Source organism: Ochotona curzoniae, unplaced genomic scaffold (assembly GCF_017591425.1).
Source record: "Ochotona curzoniae isolate NIBS_2020 unplaced genomic scaffold, NIBS_Ocur_1.0 contig_1696, whole genome shotgun sequence".
Lineage (NCBI taxonomy): Eukaryota > Metazoa > Chordata > Mammalia > Lagomorpha > Ochotonidae > Ochotona > Ochotona curzoniae.
This window is the reverse complement of record NW_024465164.1, coordinates 89,897-110,584: the sequence shown is the minus strand read 5'-3', so window position 1 is coordinate 110,584 and position 20,688 is coordinate 89,897. Positions and strand designations below refer to the sequence as shown.

The 20,688-nt window shown below is 40.4% G+C and overlaps 1 protein-coding gene across 1 annotated transcript in view; it reads left to right on the top strand.

The window, feature by feature from the left end:
• Positions 1-591: 591 nt before the first annotated feature.
• LOC121148634 (potassium channel subfamily U member 1-like) overlaps positions 592-20,688 on the top strand; it is a 35,396-nt gene continuing 15,299 nt past the window's right edge. Inside the window, 6 exon segments of the mRNA XM_040968833.1 lie at positions 592-620; positions 9,010-9,106; positions 12,205-12,429; positions 12,805-12,985; positions 15,860-15,881; positions 19,446-19,516. Coding sequence (XP_040824767.1) covers positions 592-620; positions 9,010-9,106; positions 12,205-12,429; positions 12,805-12,985; positions 15,860-15,881; positions 19,446-19,516 — 625 coding nt within the window.

Below are 20,688 nucleotides of genomic sequence, written 5' to 3'. Positions count from 1 at the left end.
CATTTTACCAATTTACTTTTATTTGTAAAAATATTAACTTATTTATTTAAAAGGTAACTTTACAGAGAAAATGAGAGAGAAAAAAATGAGAGAGAGCAATCTTTCGTCTGTTGGTTCACTCCCCAAATAGCTACAATAGCCATAGCTCTGCCTATCTGCAGCTAGGAGCCAGCAACCTCACCTGGGTCTCCCACATAGGTGCAGGGACCCAAGAACCTGAGCCATCCTCTGCAGCTTTCCCAGGCCGTAAGCAGTGAGCTGGATTGAAAGTGTAGCAGCTGGGCCTTGAACCAGGAACTATATGGGGTACTGGTGCACTGGCAAAAGATTAGCCTAACATGGCTCCCAACTTGCTCTTTTGTATGCAAAATATTTCTACTCCATTTTTTTCTTCTTAGTAACTATCCTTATTTTTTTAAAATAACTGCAGAATACAAACTTATTGGCTAACACCCTTTGTGAAGGGTCATCAGGTCAACTAACTGAGTTTGTAATGATATTGCAGGTACAATAAAAGCAATTAAAAGCAACATAAAAGAAAATCCCTCAGCTTCAGCAGCACAGAATCATATAATAGTGAGGCCATTAAGCATGGACAGCTGGAGCAGCCTGGCCAGCAGGTAAGAACCTGAAAGAACTTTGATCCCTAAGGTATCCTTAGACTCTCTTGCAAATAAAACACATACCAGAACAGTTTTGTTTTTATCAGCTCCTATACTAACCAATGGGACTGCTCCTCAGCACAATGAATTCATATCTACTTTCCCCCATATTGTTAAGCCAAGCAAATATAGCTTCTTTCATCATTGATCACATTATCTATACTCATAACAATCAAATGCTATACACCCATTCTCTTATATAACCTTTTAGGTCCTACAGAAATATTGCTGGGGCTAAGTTTAGCTTCTCCTAAATGTGTCTTTTCCATTCCCTTTTACAAATGAATTGGTGAAGAAATGGTCTTAGTGTTTGCATCTGCAGAACACTAGCAATGCGTTGTTCCCCTTCCACCTTTTTTTTTTCTCCCTCAGCTCCTTAATACATTTAAACCCCTATCAAGTCTTTAGATGGAGGATAAATGGTTTACTTGATTTTAAATAATGAATCCAGAAGTTCTGTCATTTTGAACTTTAAGGGAAAAAACTGTGTGTGTATTGAAAACATTCCAGTTTGGCAGATACAATAAACTAAGAAGATCTGCAGTGATTGAGGATAGTGATTGTGTAAGTAAGCATTATATTACCAGTAGAGCATAACCATGATGCTCTAGCATTATATAATGCATTGCATACTTTGTAGAAGCCTTTATGTAATGCCGGAATGAGATTAAGTATTTAAGGCATTTTGATGTACAGCCATTATAGAAGACAGTATGAAGCTTTCTAAAACATTGAAAATAACACACACATGATGTAGCAATCTCATTTCTGGGTATTTATGCAAAGGTAGTGAAATCAGAATCTCAAATTTTACTGTGCTCTTATGTCCCATAATCAACCTCAGTGTCAGATAAAGATGAGTGATTAAGCAAATGGCACACACAGAGTCATATACACTCACATTCTCACACTGGACTAATATTCATTCTTTTAAAAGAAGGAAATGCTGCCATTGCAACAACACAGATGGACCTGGAGGACACTGCACTGAGGTAATCCAGATACAGAAAAACAAATTACATGATCTCACTCATGTGTGAAAATTCTGAGAGCACTCACAGGATCGGAGAGTAGAATGATGGCTGGCTGAGGTTGTGTGGTGGAAGAAAGAGGGTGATGTTATCAAAAGGGTGCAAAAAATACAGTGTGTAAAATCCTGCTATCAGTAAGCACTGGCTAAATGTTTCTTATTATTGTAATTATCAAGCCTCATGTCCAGGAAAGTATATGAAAATGGGCTGAGTAAATACACATCAGTCCATGGTACTTGATCATGCTTTTTATGTAGCTTAACTCCCTTCAAATATGAAGAATCATGCTTCCATTTAACTGAAGATTCTGGGTTTACATGTCTGGTTGATGGAGGTTCTCCCATACCTTCCAAACAAAGCATGGCAGATTATCAAGTGTCTGAGCCACCACTTGGTACACGAACTTTGTAACATGGGGGTACTTAATTTCTGCCTTTCCTTGCCTTTCCTTGCCTTTCCAGGGTTTTATGAAACATGGTGAGATAGTTGTGATTATTTCTGGGAGAGGGTGAAGAACTGTATGAGAAAAAAGGCACTAACCAATTTCTGGAACTCTAATTTTTCTTCACTATTTCTAACAACCAAAAGCTATACACTAGAATTAGGAGTGCAAATTATTTTTATTTTGGTTTGCCTTTGAAAAATCATTGGAAAATTAGTTTTCATGGGGTGATTTTTGTGTACTAATTAGGCATTGTGAGGTACTTTTGTGGACATTAGAGACTGTGTTGCCAACCCTCAACAATAGTTCAGTAAACAAGGTAAATCCAGAAAAGCAGAAAATACAGAGGCCAGTTGAAGCAGCATTCTTTCAACAGGTACAGGGATAGTTCTAAAAGAAAGTTGGAGAAGGAATAGGTCAGCAAGAACTAGGTAAACTGTGACACGGACAACATGGCACCTTCTCTGGCCAGCCTGAGGGGCAATGTCATGAAAAACAATATTTCACGTTTCTCAGGAAAACATACTTCTGAGTATTAGCATTGGGCATGTGTATGTCTCTGTACGTTATGCTTATGTTCATGCAAAGTTGTCACAAGAACATCATTCAGATTCAGAAATGGTCTTGAGGCTATGAAGCCAGCATATGCAATAGCCTATAAAATGCTCCAATCACATTTGTGATTTCATATGTACTTGTCCACATTGTTCCCTCTCTGGTTGCAAAAGCTTAGCAAGCCATAGATCACCAAAAGTCCCAGGAAATTCTGAAATGAAATTCTCAGCATTGCTTTACTGGCTTTTTACTTTAGCCCAGCTGCAAACACAAAATATCACTGTGATTTGTCTCGTTGTTCATGATAAAGGAGGAAATGGGCTTCATGTAGGATTGGTGCAGGCAGTCTGGTCCACCTGTACACCTCCTCCATCAGTCATGCATTTAGTTAAAGAATCCCCCAAATCGCTTTAAAAGCCCTAGAAAGGGTCAAGCACATTATAGGAACCCGGCCAGATCATTTCTGCAATTGAGGATCAATTCAATTTCACTTCTTAATTCAGTAACAAGATGTATTGTTCTTGAATTGACCCACACAACTCGGAAGGACGACTAAAGCCACACTGTTGATCCTCTCACATGCAGCTACCATGTTTTGGTGATTTTGCCTTCTACCACTTTAGTTGAAGTCAATCAGGGCTCAAAAATATTCAGTGGAAAATTCCAGAAAGAAAAAAAATTCATATGATTTTGAAAAGTCATCTTAATATATTATTGTAGTAGTTCTATTTTGTTGTTATGATTGTTAACCTCTAAGGTGGCGTGAGTTTTAAGTTGGACTTTATCATGGGTATTTATATATAGCTTACACTGCCATTTGGTGTTTGTAAAGTGTTGGGAGATGTGAAAGAGCACTTCAAAATACATCTTCATGCTGAACAGATCGACAGAGGAAATTGCTCTCAACAGATATGCAGCTTACCCTGAGCCCCAAACTTTCCCGCCCAGGACACAGATACTGGCCTTTATTAATGGTGCCAACTGTTCTGGGTTATGTCTCATTTGTCCTCACATTGTAGAAAATCCCCAATACAAGATTCATAAGATATGAAGGGATTTAAATGATGGTCCCTGTGGGGAACGAGTGAGAAAGAGGGAAATTATCTTTTTTATCTTTCTCCTTAATCTTGCATCTTCTAACGATTTCAGCTCCGAGAAACCCACATGCGTGTTTTTCCAGAAACTCTTCTGCACAAAAGCTGTCAGTTTGTACTTACCAGACACAAAGCAAAGCTTTACAGAGACACGTTCCTCTGTGAGCTCAGCCTTGAGTTTATATAATGGAAACACCATCCAGTTGCTGCTTTTCACCTGTGCTGGACCACTCTGATCTTGGCTCACACTTTTCAGCAACGAAGAGGGACGGAGGAGTGATAGGTCTTTGTGGAGACTTTATAAACAGAAAATGTGAACATGGATTTGATAGAACCCCTCTGTAACACTGCTTTAAAGGCAAACAAAGTGCTATTCATAGCAGATGAGGTTTGCCTTAGAACATAGTTTACACTTTCCTACATGAACTCAGATAAGATTACATTGACTCAAATGATAACCTGAATTTAGATCCACCTTTAGTTTAAGACAGCGTTTGCAAATGGAACTGTCATACCATCCTTTGCTATTCAATGTGATCTCTGCTGTCAATAGTTTACAGTGGTTCATGGTCTATTGAAGACGTTGTGTATGCAGAAAATCAGAACATGCCAGGATCCACCAGGAAGGGTAGAAAATAAAACTCACCAGAAGCCCAGTTACACTCATGCATTCAATGCTTTGGGGCCATGTAATTGTGCTCCTACCACTGAAAATGGCCAAAGATCATTCATAAACACGGGAGTACAGAAGGCTATCTGGGCAGAGAGGGTTTCAAGTGTTCTTGGGCAGAAGAAGCATTTCTCTTGTAGCATTGAAGTGACCAATTTAAGTCTTGCAAGTGTTATATCCCAGGAAACCCCAGTCACAAGCAAAGTGGAGCAGTGGATCACATTTCAATGGCCAAGAGCACATTTTTTTTTTTAATTTTTGTCTTTCCAAATATGTTCTACAGGTTTTTCCAGATGACAGTCTGGCTACTGGCCACATCTGACTTAGCTTCAAATCATACAGTAAGGAATTAAAATATGTTTGCTTTCATGCAAAATAAATTTAGAGATTTAGGAGCCAGTGTTGTGACCTGGCCAATTAAGCCATCCCTGCAATGCCAGCATCCATGTGGGAGCAGTTCATGTCCTGATTGCACCAGTTCTGACACAGCTCACTGATAAAGTGCTTGGGAAAGCAGCAGATGATGGCCTAAGCCATGTACACATGTGGGAGACACTGAATAGCCTGCTGTTTCCTGGCTCCCAGCTGGCCCAGCCCTGGATGTGGTAGTGATTTAGCCATTTCTCTCTCTCTCTCTCTCTCTCTCTCTCTCTCTCTCTCTGTATCTCTGTATGTATGTATATATTTACAGAGAGAGAGAGAGATACCCTTTAAAGTTTGTCATCTACCTACTTGGGGATGAGGACCCCCGGGTACGCTGTGTTGAAGCGACCTTCTTGATAAGGTACTTGCTCTTTCCATCTGCTCCACCTTTCTGGATGAAGGAAGAGGGCCAGGATATATATATAAATATATATATATACATATATATATATAATATAGAGAGTCGAGAGAGATGAGAGAGAGAGAGACCCTTTAAAAGGAATAAAAAACTTTAAAAAATAAAACCTGGTCATATGAATGATCCTTCAGAAGTTCACAGGAAATGTGTGTTATATATATAAAAAATTACATGTGGATTTCTAAAAGTTTGCCATCAAAATAAATTTATGTTTTCATTTTCCTTTTCCACAAAGTTTTTTTTTAAGATTTTTTATTTGAAGGGAACTACAACCAGAGAGAAAAAGCTCTCCAGGTGAGTGTAGTAAGCCTGTGCTGGTCCAGGCTGAAGCATGGGTGGCAGGGGCCCAAGAACTTGGCCCATTCTCTGCTGCTTTCTCAGGTTCATTTGCAAGGGAGCAGGATCAGAAATGGAGCAGCAAGGACAAAAATTGGGATGCCAGTGTCACAGGTGGCAGTTCTACCGGCTACATCATGATGCTGCAACTATCCCCAACTCAAACTTGGTGAAATATCTTCATGCATCATGTCCCATGAGATATCATGATAGATGTGCTCCCATTTTATCCAATAGGGTGAACTCAGCAGGGATGGCTGGCGACGCTGCTGAGTGGCAGCTCAGATGGCAGCTCATGGCACAGGAAATGACCACAAAGATCTCCCCAACCTAGAAAAGGGACTGCACCCTCTTCCTCTGGAGATCCTTCCATGATTGGTCCTGACTATTTCTTGGAGTTCACAAGATCCTCTTTGGCTTGTCAGATGCTGCTTCATTAGGAGAAAAGAAACAATCTAACAGCATTTGCTTTTTGAAACTTTTTCTCTAACAGGTTAAAAAAAATGATGTCAAACCAACAAACACAGAAAAGTGACATTAGATTAGACTCAGATTCTTCTATTTGACTGGGGTGTGTATGTGCAGGTTTTACAGATGTGTGTGTGTGTGAGAAAAAGAGAGAGGAAAGAAAGAGAGTTAGAAGGGAAGAAATGAAGCAGGATACAGTGGGAAAAAGTGACTACTTAAACTTCCCTTAGAGTCACAAGTTTGGTGATTTCTCTATTTTTTTCCCATATGACTAAAAGCAATGGTCAAAGTCAACAATAAATCAGGTTTTTCAAGACAGACATGTACTGCCTCACGTTTTTGCTATGTACAAAGTTGCCAGACAGAAGATAGTTGTTGCCTGAAAGATACAAAATTCCCAGCACCATCAAAGATTATAGGCTCATGATTTATGGTTGTTTAAACCACCGGATGTGTGGCACAATAAGCAGGAAGAATAAGACATTTCAGTCAAGCTGACATCAAGGCAGATATTGCAATATCTTGCAGTTAGATAAAGGGCAAGAGCTCACTAAATCTACTAAATTTATAGGCAGGCCTTAAGTGCAGAAGAAGATAAAGGATTGCATCATGACTTTGGCTGATCTGAGGAGAAAATTACCTTCTCAGTGTTTCCAATAACTTTTCCCTGCTTTGTTCCTCTTCCTGTCCCACAAGCTTATGTCTGATACTTGTGTCTCACTTTGAGTAACTTTATTTTGCCTGAAACTATGACTTTATGATAGCAAATTAGAAATGAAGGTGACTGGGGAAAACAAATTTGCTGACCACTTTCTAAGCATGTTATCTTCAGACGAAGTGCTAAGTAACAAGGTGTTTTAGCTCCAAGGGGTAAACCCTAATCCTTAAACTTGGATAGCAAAAGGTTGTGCTTCTCCTAGGATGTGAAGCAAAGAGTCACAGGAGAGAGCTCTCACAAGCTGCCCACCGCCAGGGCTGGATTTGGTGACATAGCACAGAATGCCACCAAAAGATGTTTTGGGAACAATGACAGATATTTTTAAATATGTGAATAACGTAAAGAAAGAAATAAGCATAGAGGCAGATAAGTAAAAGCTCTTGTGGCCAGAGGAGCTCCTGGTATGCTGGATTATGTGATTTATTGTCTTTATTGTGAGACTTTTTAGAATCTTTCCTTTGCTAAAGCACAGTGTGAATTTCCAAGAGGGACCATGTCCCCTTGATTTTATTTGACAACAGAAACATTTCATAAGGACTTTTTCTGTTGCTAATATGCCTTGGAAAGTATTTTGGGGGAAGGGTTTTACAGTAGATTTGTGCTATGGAAATCTCTGAGATCTTGGCAGCTCAACATCATGCAGGTTTGTTTCTTGTTTATGCTATATGTGCAGAGCAGGTCAAGTAATCACCCATGCACACAATGACCCGAGCTGTGAGAGAGGCTGAAGCATCATGCAGGGGCCCTTCATCACCTCTGCCAGCATTGGAATTTCATGGAACCAAATCAGTCCAATGGCTCCATCAAACTGTCCATATACAAGAGACTAACTGAAAGGGCTATTGTGAAAATGGCTAGTCTCAACCTCAGCATCGTATTAAGCTGCCAACTCTACAATTTGGTAGTTCTTTGATTTGTAGCACTGACAGTGTCTGGCAGAAATAAATGCTCACCGGATTTGTCTATTGCTTCCCATGCTCCCCAGCCCTCATAAAGTTAGCAGAAGCCATATGACTAGTTCTGCCCAATGAGATGTATGCTGCAATGCTACCAGTCACTTTGTGCCAGTAGTGATTAGAAGTGTGAGCTTGATTCTCCAGTGGCTCTCTAATCCCCTGGCTGCTGATGGAGAGAAGGTAATTTCCTTTCCTCTGGCCCAGGTGATAGATGTAACAAGGATTTGAATAGCTGTATGCGGTTGATGCCTATTTAACTGAGTAAAATAAAAGGGAAATTTAAAAATATATGGGAAGGATAACTTATTTTGAAGCAAAGAAATGTGGAAATCTATGCACAGATGTTTTCATGATATGCATGGACTCTTTGAAGGTTGTTGAATACAGTGTGGGTTGGGAGCACATGATGCTATGTTAGATATCCTGGGATTCTGAGGCTCTTCTCCCGCCTGAGTCTAGAATTCCCCGGATGTACCTCTGACATCTCTAACCCTGAACTTTCTGTGACTCCAGAGGGATAATTCAGTTTCCCCCCAAATTCAAATGTGTATGCCCTAGCATTTGTATCGCTTTTTGAGATGTCATCTAATGATTTGATTAAAATTATTGCAGAGCAGCATTGTGCCTAGCAGCAGTGTGTGATGGTCATGTGGACAATTTTTGTCAGGACCTAGGTCAGGATGGAGCCAGGTCCAAGCTCCAGTGAGGAGGCTAGTGACAGAAACTGTCAGGAGGGCAAAATGCATTTGGTATGTAAGGGGGTTTCAATAGGGACTTAAGGCCAAAGATCTGGAAGGGACTTGGGAATAGAAAATAGGTTAAGGATAGGGAGGTCTCCGGTGATGATTCTGTCACTGCCTGTTCAGTTCTACATGGAAGTGCCACAAACTAGTCATGATTCCCACCATAGAATCATGGCAGCAATGTTAAGAGCAGACATAATGGTTGTCAAAGTACACATTGTGTAAGTTAAAAAGAGGGTTTAGCTCAAAGTACTAAGATGTTCTTTAACCATGACTGGGTCTGGTCATTCAGCTTCTGTCGCCCTTCATGAAAACTTATTCTGGAGTCTCACAACCCAGACATCACTCTCCTTACATTTTGTTTATTTGTTTGTTTGTTTGTTTGTTTTGTTTCTACCTTGGGCCAAGGCTCTGATGATGAGGTTGACATCCTGGCATTGTTATGTGGAGCCCCAAATGTTCTCACATGAATTCTGGCCTTCTCTCTGCCTAGAACTTATCTCAGTGATGTGGAGAGAGAAAATGAGCAGCTGGACAGCAGCGGCATGTTCCACTGGTGCAAAGCAGTCGCTCTGGAAAAGGTGATCTTGGTAGGTCGTCTCTCATCAACACTCAGGATAGCACCTAGCATCTCTGGTTAAATGCTCTCTTATGGCCATCTGTCATTTCTCTGTCACCTGCGAATTTGATAGGACAAATTCATACCTCCCTTGGTACATAAGTGGTATGCAACATATGTGGCATTCAACAAACTCTGGGTTTAATACAACTAGATATCCTCATCTGTTTATTTCTCCTTTTTACATGTCAGCTGAATCAGTTGCAGAGCCATGCTCTCCTGAAATTTGTGAGTGAATATGACAAACTTGAAAGCACACAAGAAATGCGCAGCTTTCAAGGACTGAATAGTCTTTGCTCTATTTTAAAGTAAATGCACATTTCTCTAATTTATTGGTTTGAATTTTTTGGACTTCTTTTCATAGTTAAACTTGGCTTTTCCTTAATGCTGTATTTATAGTTAATACTTTAACCAAGAAAGTGTTTCTTAATTGCTTTGCTTTTCAGGCCCATACAATCTTGATACGGCCTATCTCTGTCTAAAAGAGGTGAACTCACTCAGTTTACGGGAATAGCGACAGCTGGGATTTCCAAAGCCTGCTCACCTAATCTAGGCTCTGACACCAATTTTCTGAAACCCCATATATGCTTTTTCCCAGATTTAAAAACTTAAGTATAATCTTGGGTGTTTACTTCACAAGAAATATTTAGTAAATCCAACTAACAGTAATGACCCATTCCATGTTGTGTGAGTGACAATTCATTTTCTCATCTTTGGCTAATTTCAGATAATGGCAATAATTAGCAATAAATCATCCTCATCATTTCTCCTTCCAAAATCAGTTTAGTTCATTTTTTCCTGTCACACACACACACACACACACACACACACACACACACACACACACACATATTCCTTGTGAATCATGGTCTGTGTCCTTGTGTCTTAACAGAATGTGATCCAGTTGCTTTCTTTTTTTTTTTTTCTTTTTTTTGACATGACAATCACTCATTTGATCAGAAGCAGATAATATCAACAGAGCTGTAGTATCAACAGAAAAACTATTAGGGCTATAGGAACTCATCATTTTTCTCAGCATTTTAGCAGCAATATTCTATGGTAAAGTACACAGAATCAATATCCATTAAGAAGGCCAAACACAATTTCAGTGCAAGGCAAAGCTTCAGAAAGTTTGGGAGGTTGGTTGCAGACTGAGGCTCCCAAGAGGTTAACACATGGAAAGAGCAGACCTTGTATTAGCACATATTGACTAGGCACACAGATCTCTATGACAGCTATTCCCCTTATTAAATTTGATGTGAATTAGTTCAGGATGGCAGCTGACTGGTAAAGTTAAGCAATGGCTTCTTGCTTTAGAAAAACTAAGACTTTGAAACTTTTATCCCTATGGGAGGAATGTCTATATTGCAAAGTACAGGGAGTCTTTGAGCTTGATATTTTTCTGCAGGAAAGTCAACTGGAAATGGTTGATTTTGGGTACTTTTGCACACATAGCACATCATTCTCTTATAAAAGGCACCATCTTTTAAAATTGTGACATAGTTTTGTGCGAAATTGCCTCCTGAGCTGTGCCCATCAGCACACTCCACTGTAGATCTTGTTTTTAATTGTTTATCTCCAATCAGAAGAACAGTTGGTGGATTTCAAACACTGCATTAAATACCATTAGAGGCTTTATTATTCAAGTTAAGTCTAATCGGAATAGCTAGAAAGAATTATTTAATAGATTTGGTTAAGATTCTACCACTGTATAGGAAGGGTCTCTAGACAGGTATCTTTATTTCCCTTCACAGGGAGATTCAATAGTTTACTAAGCAAGAGTTCCCTGTAAACACTAATTTGATCCACTTTAATGTTTGAAATGTCACACGTTACTTACTTATCCTGAAAGATGTTGCTAACGCCAATCAGGAATACCTACCCGGGGATCAACAAGGGAAATATTCTAAAATTTTATGTACCTGGAAAGGCATAAGATGCCCTTACATGAAATTTAAATCCATTTCATTTCTCCTGTGTAAGCGTCCAGGTCCTTTGAAGAGCTAGAAATTCAGTGAGATTTACAATGAATTAAGTTAATTTGTGTGTTGAGCATGGTATTCCTTTGATTTTTGTGGTGGTACGCTAAAACACACAGTAGCGCAAGTTCCCTAAATAAAATGGCACAGTAGTAACTAACTCACACAAGCTTGGATACTTAGTATCATTTCTAGATTACTTATAAATACCTATTACTTATAAATCACTTATAAATACTACAATGTAAGCTCCATGGAAATAGGTATTAACTGTATTAGGGAATAATGACAAGGAAAAAGAAGTCCGTCTGTGTTGAGAACAGACCCATTTTAGTTTTCTTTGGTTTATAATCTTGTGTTCGTTCAATCTGTCAATGTACATACCCAAAATGTGAAGAGTGGCCTATACAATGTTTTCAGCTTATGAGTTCATTTTCACCGATGGGAGGGGTGTTTTACCATTTAAAAATAACTACTTGGTGATAAGAAAGGTTAGGCATTTTGTTCAGTCGTAAGGGAAGGGTAGTTTAAGAATACAAGATGAAATTCCACCCCCTCCAAGTTGGGTGCTCTCTTTTATTACATCCTGAGGTGAGTGGTCCAATCACTGAAGGAAACCAGACATAGGTTTGCCATAAGTCCCCTACAGAAGTATTTGGGAGACACCTAATTTAAATGTATTGTTTTCAGCTTAAAAGTACAGGGGGCATGTATTAATATGCAATGTTTCACATAAGGCATATTCAAATGTTTAGGATGAAATAGAATTCTCATAGCCATGACATTTTTTTGTGTACTTTGCAAAATGAATTTCCTCAATTGGATCTGTTTAATCAGTTTAGTGTATCAATTTGAATCATGTGAAGCTGCCAGTATCCAATTACTTTTAAGTAAATAAGAAAGAGAAGGAAGGAAGGAAGGAAGGAAGGAAGGAAGGAAAGGAAGGAAGGAAGGAGAGGGAGGGAGAAGGAAAAAAAAGAAGTGAGGAAGAAAGGGAGGCAGAGGTGGAAAGAGAGAATATGATATGTGATGGAACAGATTTCAAGGGTAAACACTGAAAGTGATCACATTCTAACATGCTTCTGCTTAGAAACGCTCAGGTAAATCAAAACTCAAGTTTCGGAACCACATCGTCGCATGTGTCTTTGGGGACAATCACTCCACACTGATGGGTCTTCGGAACTTTGTAATGCCCTTGAGAGCAAGCAACTACACTCGGCGGGAGCTGAAGGACATTGTGTTCATCGGGTCTCTGGATTATATGCAGAAAGAATGGCGGTTTCTTCGGAATTTCCCACAGATTTATGTTATGCCTGTAAGTGTACCACACATAATTGTGAATGTTTGTAATAATATAATACATAATACAATAGTACTAGCATTGATATGATAATAGTAATAATAACTTGCCTTTGTGTCATACATGTTGAGTACCAGAAACTGTTCTGAAACTTCTAGAAATCTATCTAGATGGACAAGTGGATAGATACACATTGGCTCTGAGAAACTTACACACAGCTGCTAACAAATGATAGGGAAAACTGTGTCAGATAGCAGCTAAATAAGTTACAAAAACCAAACCAGTGAAGGCTGAAGGGCTTTGCATCAAGCCACCCATCAGTCCCCTGAGCCGGGAAACAAAGTCCACCACCTGACAAACTTGTCCCTACAACCATCTCTCTCTCCTTAGGGATCGGCACTCTACCCTGCAGACCTGCGTGTGGCCAACATAGAGTACTGCTCCATGTGTGCCATCTTATCACCCCCCTCCAGGCCGTCCAGCAGCAAGATTCAGGTAGACACAGAGGCAATCATGGCTACCTTGAACATCAGATCCCTGCGCATCAGCACCAGTGCCCACACCACGACAGGTCAGAGCAGCACTTGTGGCAGGAAGATGCTAGAAAACATGGAATAGGCAAGGAGGAAAACTTGTCTCTAATGAACTTGAAACACGGGGGAGAAAGAGGTTGAACAATCAAGATCTTTTCCCTGAAAAAGATTTCCTTTAAGACCCTGCCTACCTCTTGCAATTCTATAGCAGGATTGTAATACTACATCGCCCTATAATTTAGTACTAAGAGGCAAAACCATAGGGAGTTATATGCAGTCTTGTTTTCCTACTTTAGAAAGAAAGTTCACAGAGTTGTAACAACTATTATTTCTGTTGTTATTTGAATATCGGTGAGCAGAGCAATTGTTGTGTTCATTATAAATCAGTTCTCATTGGATCTTACAGATATATAAGTTATAAATTTTGATTCCACGAAAGCATGGGACTACAGTTGTTGAACAAAAACTGCTACAAGATTAGGCACACCCTCACCAGGCAATCAAACCTGACTCAGTATCCAGGGTATCAGGGTGTCATAGCCTTTGCAAAGCAGCTCTTTGTGGCTGACAAAGTGCTGCACAAAACCAAACTAAAACAAAACAAACAAACAAAAACAAAACAAACAAACAAACAAAAACATCAGAGGCTCCCAAAACATGCTGTTGCATTGTGCCACACGAAGCCTTAGTTCAGCTACTTGGGTCACTGTTCATATTTGCACATAATTTACAAGCAAACGCTTGTGCATGTTGTGACTCTCCATAATGGGACAAAGAAGAAGTATCTACTGTAAGGGGAAAAAAATTATCCATGTAAAGATGAAAATTTGCACACAAAAGTCCAGGATGAACTGACAACACTGTAAACCATTTAGTTAATGATGAGTGTGAGTAGAGGGCTTCCCACTATGATTTATTTTGAAACCTCACCTCCTATATCAGCTAGAAAGACATAAACCCATGATTCTAACTCTGGTTTCCTTTATACCTAGCAATTTTCAACATGCCTTCCTCTAACAGAAACAGACTGCTTTTGTAATCCATGTCAGGTACTCCGGCACAGGCCAGAAGAAGCAAGAACAACTGATGGGTTTGGTTGAAGAAGAGATGTGATGGTGGGGATGGTGGTGCGAGGAGAGGATTGCGAAAGAGGAACAGAAAGGAATGTGATATTGTAGTATTTGAGTGGTAGTACAGTCTGAAGAGCTGCTTTTCCCAAAGATGAAAAGGACAGATGAAGGAGCGTTGTACAGCATCAGCAGGCTTTGTGACACTTCCTTGAGGTGGGGATTTTCCTTTCTGTGTAGAAATAATACAGGTCTGTAGAGGCTTCAATGACCCATCTAGTAAAAATCATCAAGTCTGTTTACCTAATATAAAGCCACGGCCAGACTGTGAGCCTATTTCAAGGAGACATGAAAAGCACATGCATTTTTCCAGTTACAATTGCTGATGAAGGAATCTAGCTAGAGTTTGTTAGCACACAATCTCATTCTCTAGAGAAACGTGTCTGGCCCCCTTGCCCTTCTTCCTGTTTCATGTCTATATTCCTCTTCTATCCCAGCTTCAGGATAGAAATGTGAATACTTTCAAGAATTTGAAGTATAACAGGTGGGATTCTCCCAGGAGGTAGAAAACATCTTTGATAGTGTGCTTCAGAAGATGCTGGTTGATGCACAGTTTTTATTCCCTTTCTGTAGCTCTGTGGTTCTCATGCAGGTGTGATTTTGTCACCTAATGTCTTTTGATCATTCTTTTGGCTATCACAATTGAAGAATTGATATCTTATCTAGCAGGGAGACGTCTGAGATGCTGATAAACCTCTTATACTGCCAAAGACAACTCCACATGGTACAAAAGTGGGATGTGGTGTTCAGTTTAGTGAGTAAGAATCCAGTACTCCACTTTGTACTCTCCAGGCTTCATCCCTGGCTCCTGCTGCCATTGCTAGCTTCACACCAATGCAAACTGCATTACTCAAGTGTAGTTGGATCCCTGTTACCTCCATTTGACGAATGAATTGAATTCCCATGCCAACCCTGGCTATTGTAGGCTTCTAGGAAGTGAATCCATGGATAAGAGCAGCAAACCCTTTCTCTCAAAAAGCAAAGACATGTCAACAGTGTCAGAGGCTTTGCCATTGGATATCTGGTGACAACTCTAAGATCAGTGGGCTTTTCCCACATCTTCTCAACCATTAAAAACTTACAAAGCCAAGCCCGAGCTGCCAAGACTTCCACACAGATTTGCCAAGGGAGCTTAAGGATTGAGGGATAGCAGAATCCAGAGGATCAGTAAGAACATCAGGCCTCCTGGACATGTCCCCGGAAAACATCAGGTTTTCCACTAGTGCTCTCATTACTGCCCTGTCATGTCACCCAGAGAACAGGTTGGCAAACCTCGATACAAAACTGAATAATCCGTGGCATAATCTGTACATATATAATGGTAATTAAGTCTGACAACTTAATGTGTTACTGAAATTGAAATGTATAGTAGGAATCTATCATTAAGCAAGCTTTTGGAGTAGCGCCCTGCAAGGCTGGAAGATTCCAGGTATATCATGCGCTATTAGGTAGCAAAAATATTGACATTAGTAAAATGTACTGGGGCTATGATTGGACACATGCTTAAATTAACCATTGCTCTACAAGAGAATAGAGCAACAGACAGAAATCCAGTTACGATCCTTCAATGGAATAACCCAAATAAATATTTGTGCAGCCCCTTCAGTGAAGGTGGGTGTATCTGTATTCAATCAAAACGCTGGATTCTGAAACCTGGATTTTCTTTTATTTTTAAAGATTTAATATTCATTTATTTTGGAAAGGCAGATATACAGAGAGGAAAATCTTCTTCCTGGAAATTCATTCCCCAAGTGGCCGCAACAGCTGGAGCTAGCCAATCCGAAGCCAGCAGCCAGGAACTTCCTCAGTACCTCCCACGCGAGTGCAGGATCCCAAGTCTTTGGGCCATCCTTGACTGCTTTCCCAGGCCACAAGCAGGGAGCTGGATGGGAAGCAGAGCCGCTGCATTAGAACCAGCATCCATATGGGATCCCAATTTGTTCAAGGCAAGGACTTTAACCACTAATATATGGTGCCGGGCCCTGAAAGCTGGATTTTCAAAGCTGTTCACTGGCAGGGGACTGAAACCGGAAAGTGAGGTTCAAAGGAGAGTTTCTCCAGACAGGGGTTTGCTCACTGAGGAGAGATGATCTCAGGCTTTTCTGAAAATGCCATTCAAACCTTGTAGCAGGTGTCAAGCTGCTCCTTGAGATGCCCACGTCCCATGATTCGGTGCCAAAGTGTGAGTTCCAGCTGCACTCCCAGTTCTGGCCTCCTGCCAGTGCATGTTTGAGAGGAAGCAGGAAATGCCTCATGTAACTGGATCACCATCTTTTTTTTTTTTTTTAAGGATTTATTTATTGGAAAGTCAGATATACAGAGAGGAGGAGAGACAGAAAGATCTTCTGTCCGATGATTCACTCCCCAAGTGAGCGCAATGGCCGATGCTATGCTGATCCGAAGCCAGGATCCAGGAACTTCTTTCGGGTATCCCACATGATGCAGGGTCTCAAAGCATTGGGCCGTCCTCGACTGTTTTCCCAGGGCACAAGCAGGGAGGTGGATGGCAAGTGGAGCTGCCGGGATTAGGACCGGAGCCCATATGGGATCCCGGGCGCATTCAAGGCAAGGAGTTTAGCCGCTAGGCCACGCTGCCGGGCCTTGGATCACCATCTTCTACATAAGAAACCTAGACTGATTTTTCACTCCCCTGCTTCATCAGGCCCAATCAGGACTGGGATGGATTTTTGGAAAGTGAACTACTTTTCAAATAAAATTGATTTTAATAAAATTCTTTTTCCCACAGAAAGACTTTTAAATGCATGCAGGTTTTTTTTTTCAATATACTCATCCTCATGAATGTTTTGAAGACCCACATGTGTATGTATATGTTTAATTTTACACTAATATAAATATACCATTAATTCCAATATCCATAAACCTGTTGAAGTATCTCCTTATATTTTAAAGGGACTTTAAAAGAGATACCATGGAAAAGGCATGCACTTTGAGTTTGGCACTAGTCAAGATATGAAACCCCATTCATCCGTGACAAGCCACATGATTCTGGAAAAGTTATGCCAAACTTGAATTGGAGTTCTGACTTCCTCACCTTCAAAGATGGTGTAACTACACTGCAATCATGGAGGTTATGTCACAGATACACACGTCTTATCCCCTGCAGTGTCTACTACTGATAATATCAGAGGGATCTTTCAAAAATATTTACCTCTCTGTCAACATATATTCACCATGTATCAAATATTCCCTATTCCTGCCTTAAAATTCAGACTTTTTTGATGCTTATAGCAACATATGACAAATAGATTCAGCAGGAACTGTCCACAACCCTAGTGTGGAACAGGTGCCTTTTAGATGTTTGTGCTCAGGACAAAGGAAGGGAAAGAGGTAGGAAAGTAGGGGAAGAAGGAGAATGGGAGACAGGAAAGGGTGAAGTTTGAGAACATAAGTGGAGAGAGCATCTGGCATAGTTCTAGGTATCAAGTTCTCACAAAATTCACATTTTAAAAGGAAAAATAGCCCATGTTATTCATGTCCCATCACGAGTAAGATTTCCTGATGAACTGCATATCTTGGCACCAAGGTATTATTCCTTATTAAATAGCTGTGTTAGTCTACTCAATCTTGAAGGTTTTTAATCAAACATAAGGGGCAACTGCTGGCTCTATCATGAACCAAATGCCTGGACTCTTCACATGGAGCTTCGGGGCTTAGCATAGTTAAATGACTCAAAATTTTTCGTGGACATTAGAAATATATTCAGCTCTGTTCTGCACTAACGTGGTTCTTTCAATTAACACAGAGTACTTTAAAAATCTCATGTGAAAGTGGAATTGAGATAAATTTGTTGTGGTGCAAAAACAGCTTGAAATCCATACAATGTTTTGTTTTTTTTTCAAAAATGCACATTGTCCATGAACTTTTTGAAGTACTTTTGCATTTCTTGGAGAGACGAAGGGGTGTTAAATATTGCAACACACAGCACTCCTTCTGTAAAAAATTACATCTCCCTTTGGATTTCCTCTTGCCCATCTCTACTTTCTTGCCTGAATGCCTCATCATTTTCACTTTTGTCTGTACCTGTATGGCTTTCCTATGTCACTCACCTCCATTTACTACTTCTCCTATTCTGCCTTCCTCTTCCAATGACCTAAATTAGCGAAGGACTCTCCAAGTATTTCCTTTTCTTCCAAAGCAACAGAGTCTTAATTGATAACACATTTTGAACTTTCCTGGTATTTTCAGCCTGTTACACAGCACTCTCACAGAAGTTCCAGGACAGTTATTAATAGTTGAAAGCATAACTCCCACCGAGAGAACGTGTGCTTAAGTGCAGCCTAGCTTGCAATATCTCTCTGCTCGCTATAGTTTTCGTGTAACAGCAAATTTCTGGTATCAGGCTTATTCTTCAAGCAGGTAGCTGCATGACAAAACCATGTGTGATGCTTCATCCCTTGCCTGGGTGACTATATCACATCCGAAGCAGGGAAAAAGGCATGTATAACTGAGTCGCACCAGCCTCCTCAAGTGCTCACAGTCAGTGTCATTTTATGAGAGCAGCAAGCAGCCTCTTCTCCAGAGGTAAACAAAGCCATAAGTAACCCTGCAGGCCAGAGAGGATCCACAAGACTCAGACAGGTGATAGCAGGAAGTGGAAGCAGTGGCTCATGAGTACTTCCAGAATGCTGCTGCTGATTAAATCCATTTCCTAAGCATTCTGGAAACAGATTGACATAGTAGGGGTGGGGAGGGGGGTCCTGCTGGACTGAGTGGTCACTCAGTGCTACTGCTGCTAAGGGAAGAATCACATCTTAGGTATGATGTCAGCAAGCAGCTCTTGAGAGAGGGCTCAGCCACTGCTGTCATTCATTGAAAGAGCAGTTTGGCCAACATGTGTTTGCACACACCACACTCTGATCCTTCTCTCACCACTTCTCTAAAGGAGATGCTCAGGAAATTCAGATAACCACCAGCCTTCCGTATCAACAGGTTCTACAATCACACAACCAACTATACCAACAATACTTGGAAAAATACTCAGGTGTGCGGCACTGAACACACACAGAATGTTTTTTTCTTCTCATTGTTTCCTTAACAATACACTATTTCCATTGTATTAGGCTTTATAAGAAATCTAGAAAATTAAGCCATATAAGAAGAATATATATTAGGGACTTGTACATCATTGAATTTTGGGAGCTTGAACATCTTGTCAACATTCTCCAAAAAGGACTGAGGAGTGATCATAATGTATATATTTTGATTTGGAAATGAGAGGACTGTGCTAAAATAAAGCAACAAGTTAACATGTTTTTTTTTTTTAATGTCCTTGTCAGGTTCTGCAAGCTAATTTCCTGGCATTTATCATCTTGTTTTTTCTCCTTGACTTTTCTGTATTGCCTATAGATAGAAGATCAACTATCTATAATGAAGATTTGATGAGACCAAAATACCGAAGAATCCCCATTATCACTGAACTGAGTAAGTGATGTTTCAAGAGCAAAATTGCAGGGAGAAATCCTTCTGAAGCATACTGATGTCCCAAGGTTCTTTGTAGCATGTAGTCAAAGGACAGAGGAACAAGAATGGAGCCCAGAGAGCTGGAAATGTCTGCTGGATGTTACACTAGACCCATTCCTGACAAGTGGGCCAAGCCTGCCACCTCTGAGGTCTGGGGTTAGAGATGAGATCTTCATTTGCTACTTTCTAGTTACCAGGAGTTGAAGGAAGACCAACAACTGGCTCAGTCTTAGGCAACAGGAGAGGATATGAATCTGAAGACTGACAGAATTTCCCTGGACTGACTTTTCTACCCATCCTGGGACTTTCAGTCAAGTCTAGGAAGAATGTGAATCTTGCAAAGCTGACTTTGAGGAGGCACTCACCTGGGAAGCTTTTAAATTTTGTGTCCCGGGTATCTCATTGCATCATTTCAATCCCAGCTTTGAGTGGTGCTCCTCTAAAATGGAAACACTCTTGTGAGCAATGACAGAATAAGCTGTTGTCTTATGCCAACCCCTTACTAACATTCGACTTCCTTTGATGGCAGCAATTCTGGGGCCAGGAAGCTATGCAGGGGAATACAAGGAAAGTTACCCAATATGCATTGAGGGGTCTTTAGGAGACCCATTAGAATTCACTACTCACAGTAAGTCATTGAAGAGAAGGGGAAAGATACTGTAGGATTACAGAACATTACCTTGCCCCCCCTCAACCCACACAGATTAAGCCAACCCAAAGTCAATCTCTAAAGCTGGTCCAGGGAATTGTAATATAGTGAAATGCCTGACAGAGATTTAGCTGAGTTGGAGCCATGTAACAATAGACGAACAGATCTCTTGGTCTTAGAAACAAATCAGGGGCAGTTGGAGAGGAATCAGAAGGTCCCAGTGCCACGTGAGCTTGAGGTGACATTGTAGTAGGTGGGACCCTAGCCTCATCGCTCTCATTCTGGAGCAGACATTCCTAAGATTCATCTTCGAGCATCTGAAACTCCTGGATTATGACCCGAACCTGTCAGCCTATTGGTAATTACTTCTATTTTTTCTTCCATTTGGGGCCATCTCTATCTTCTGAGGTATATATACATACTAAGTACATTAAGTAAAAACAGACTGTCTATTAGAGTGGTTGTAAGAAAATCAGTTAACTGC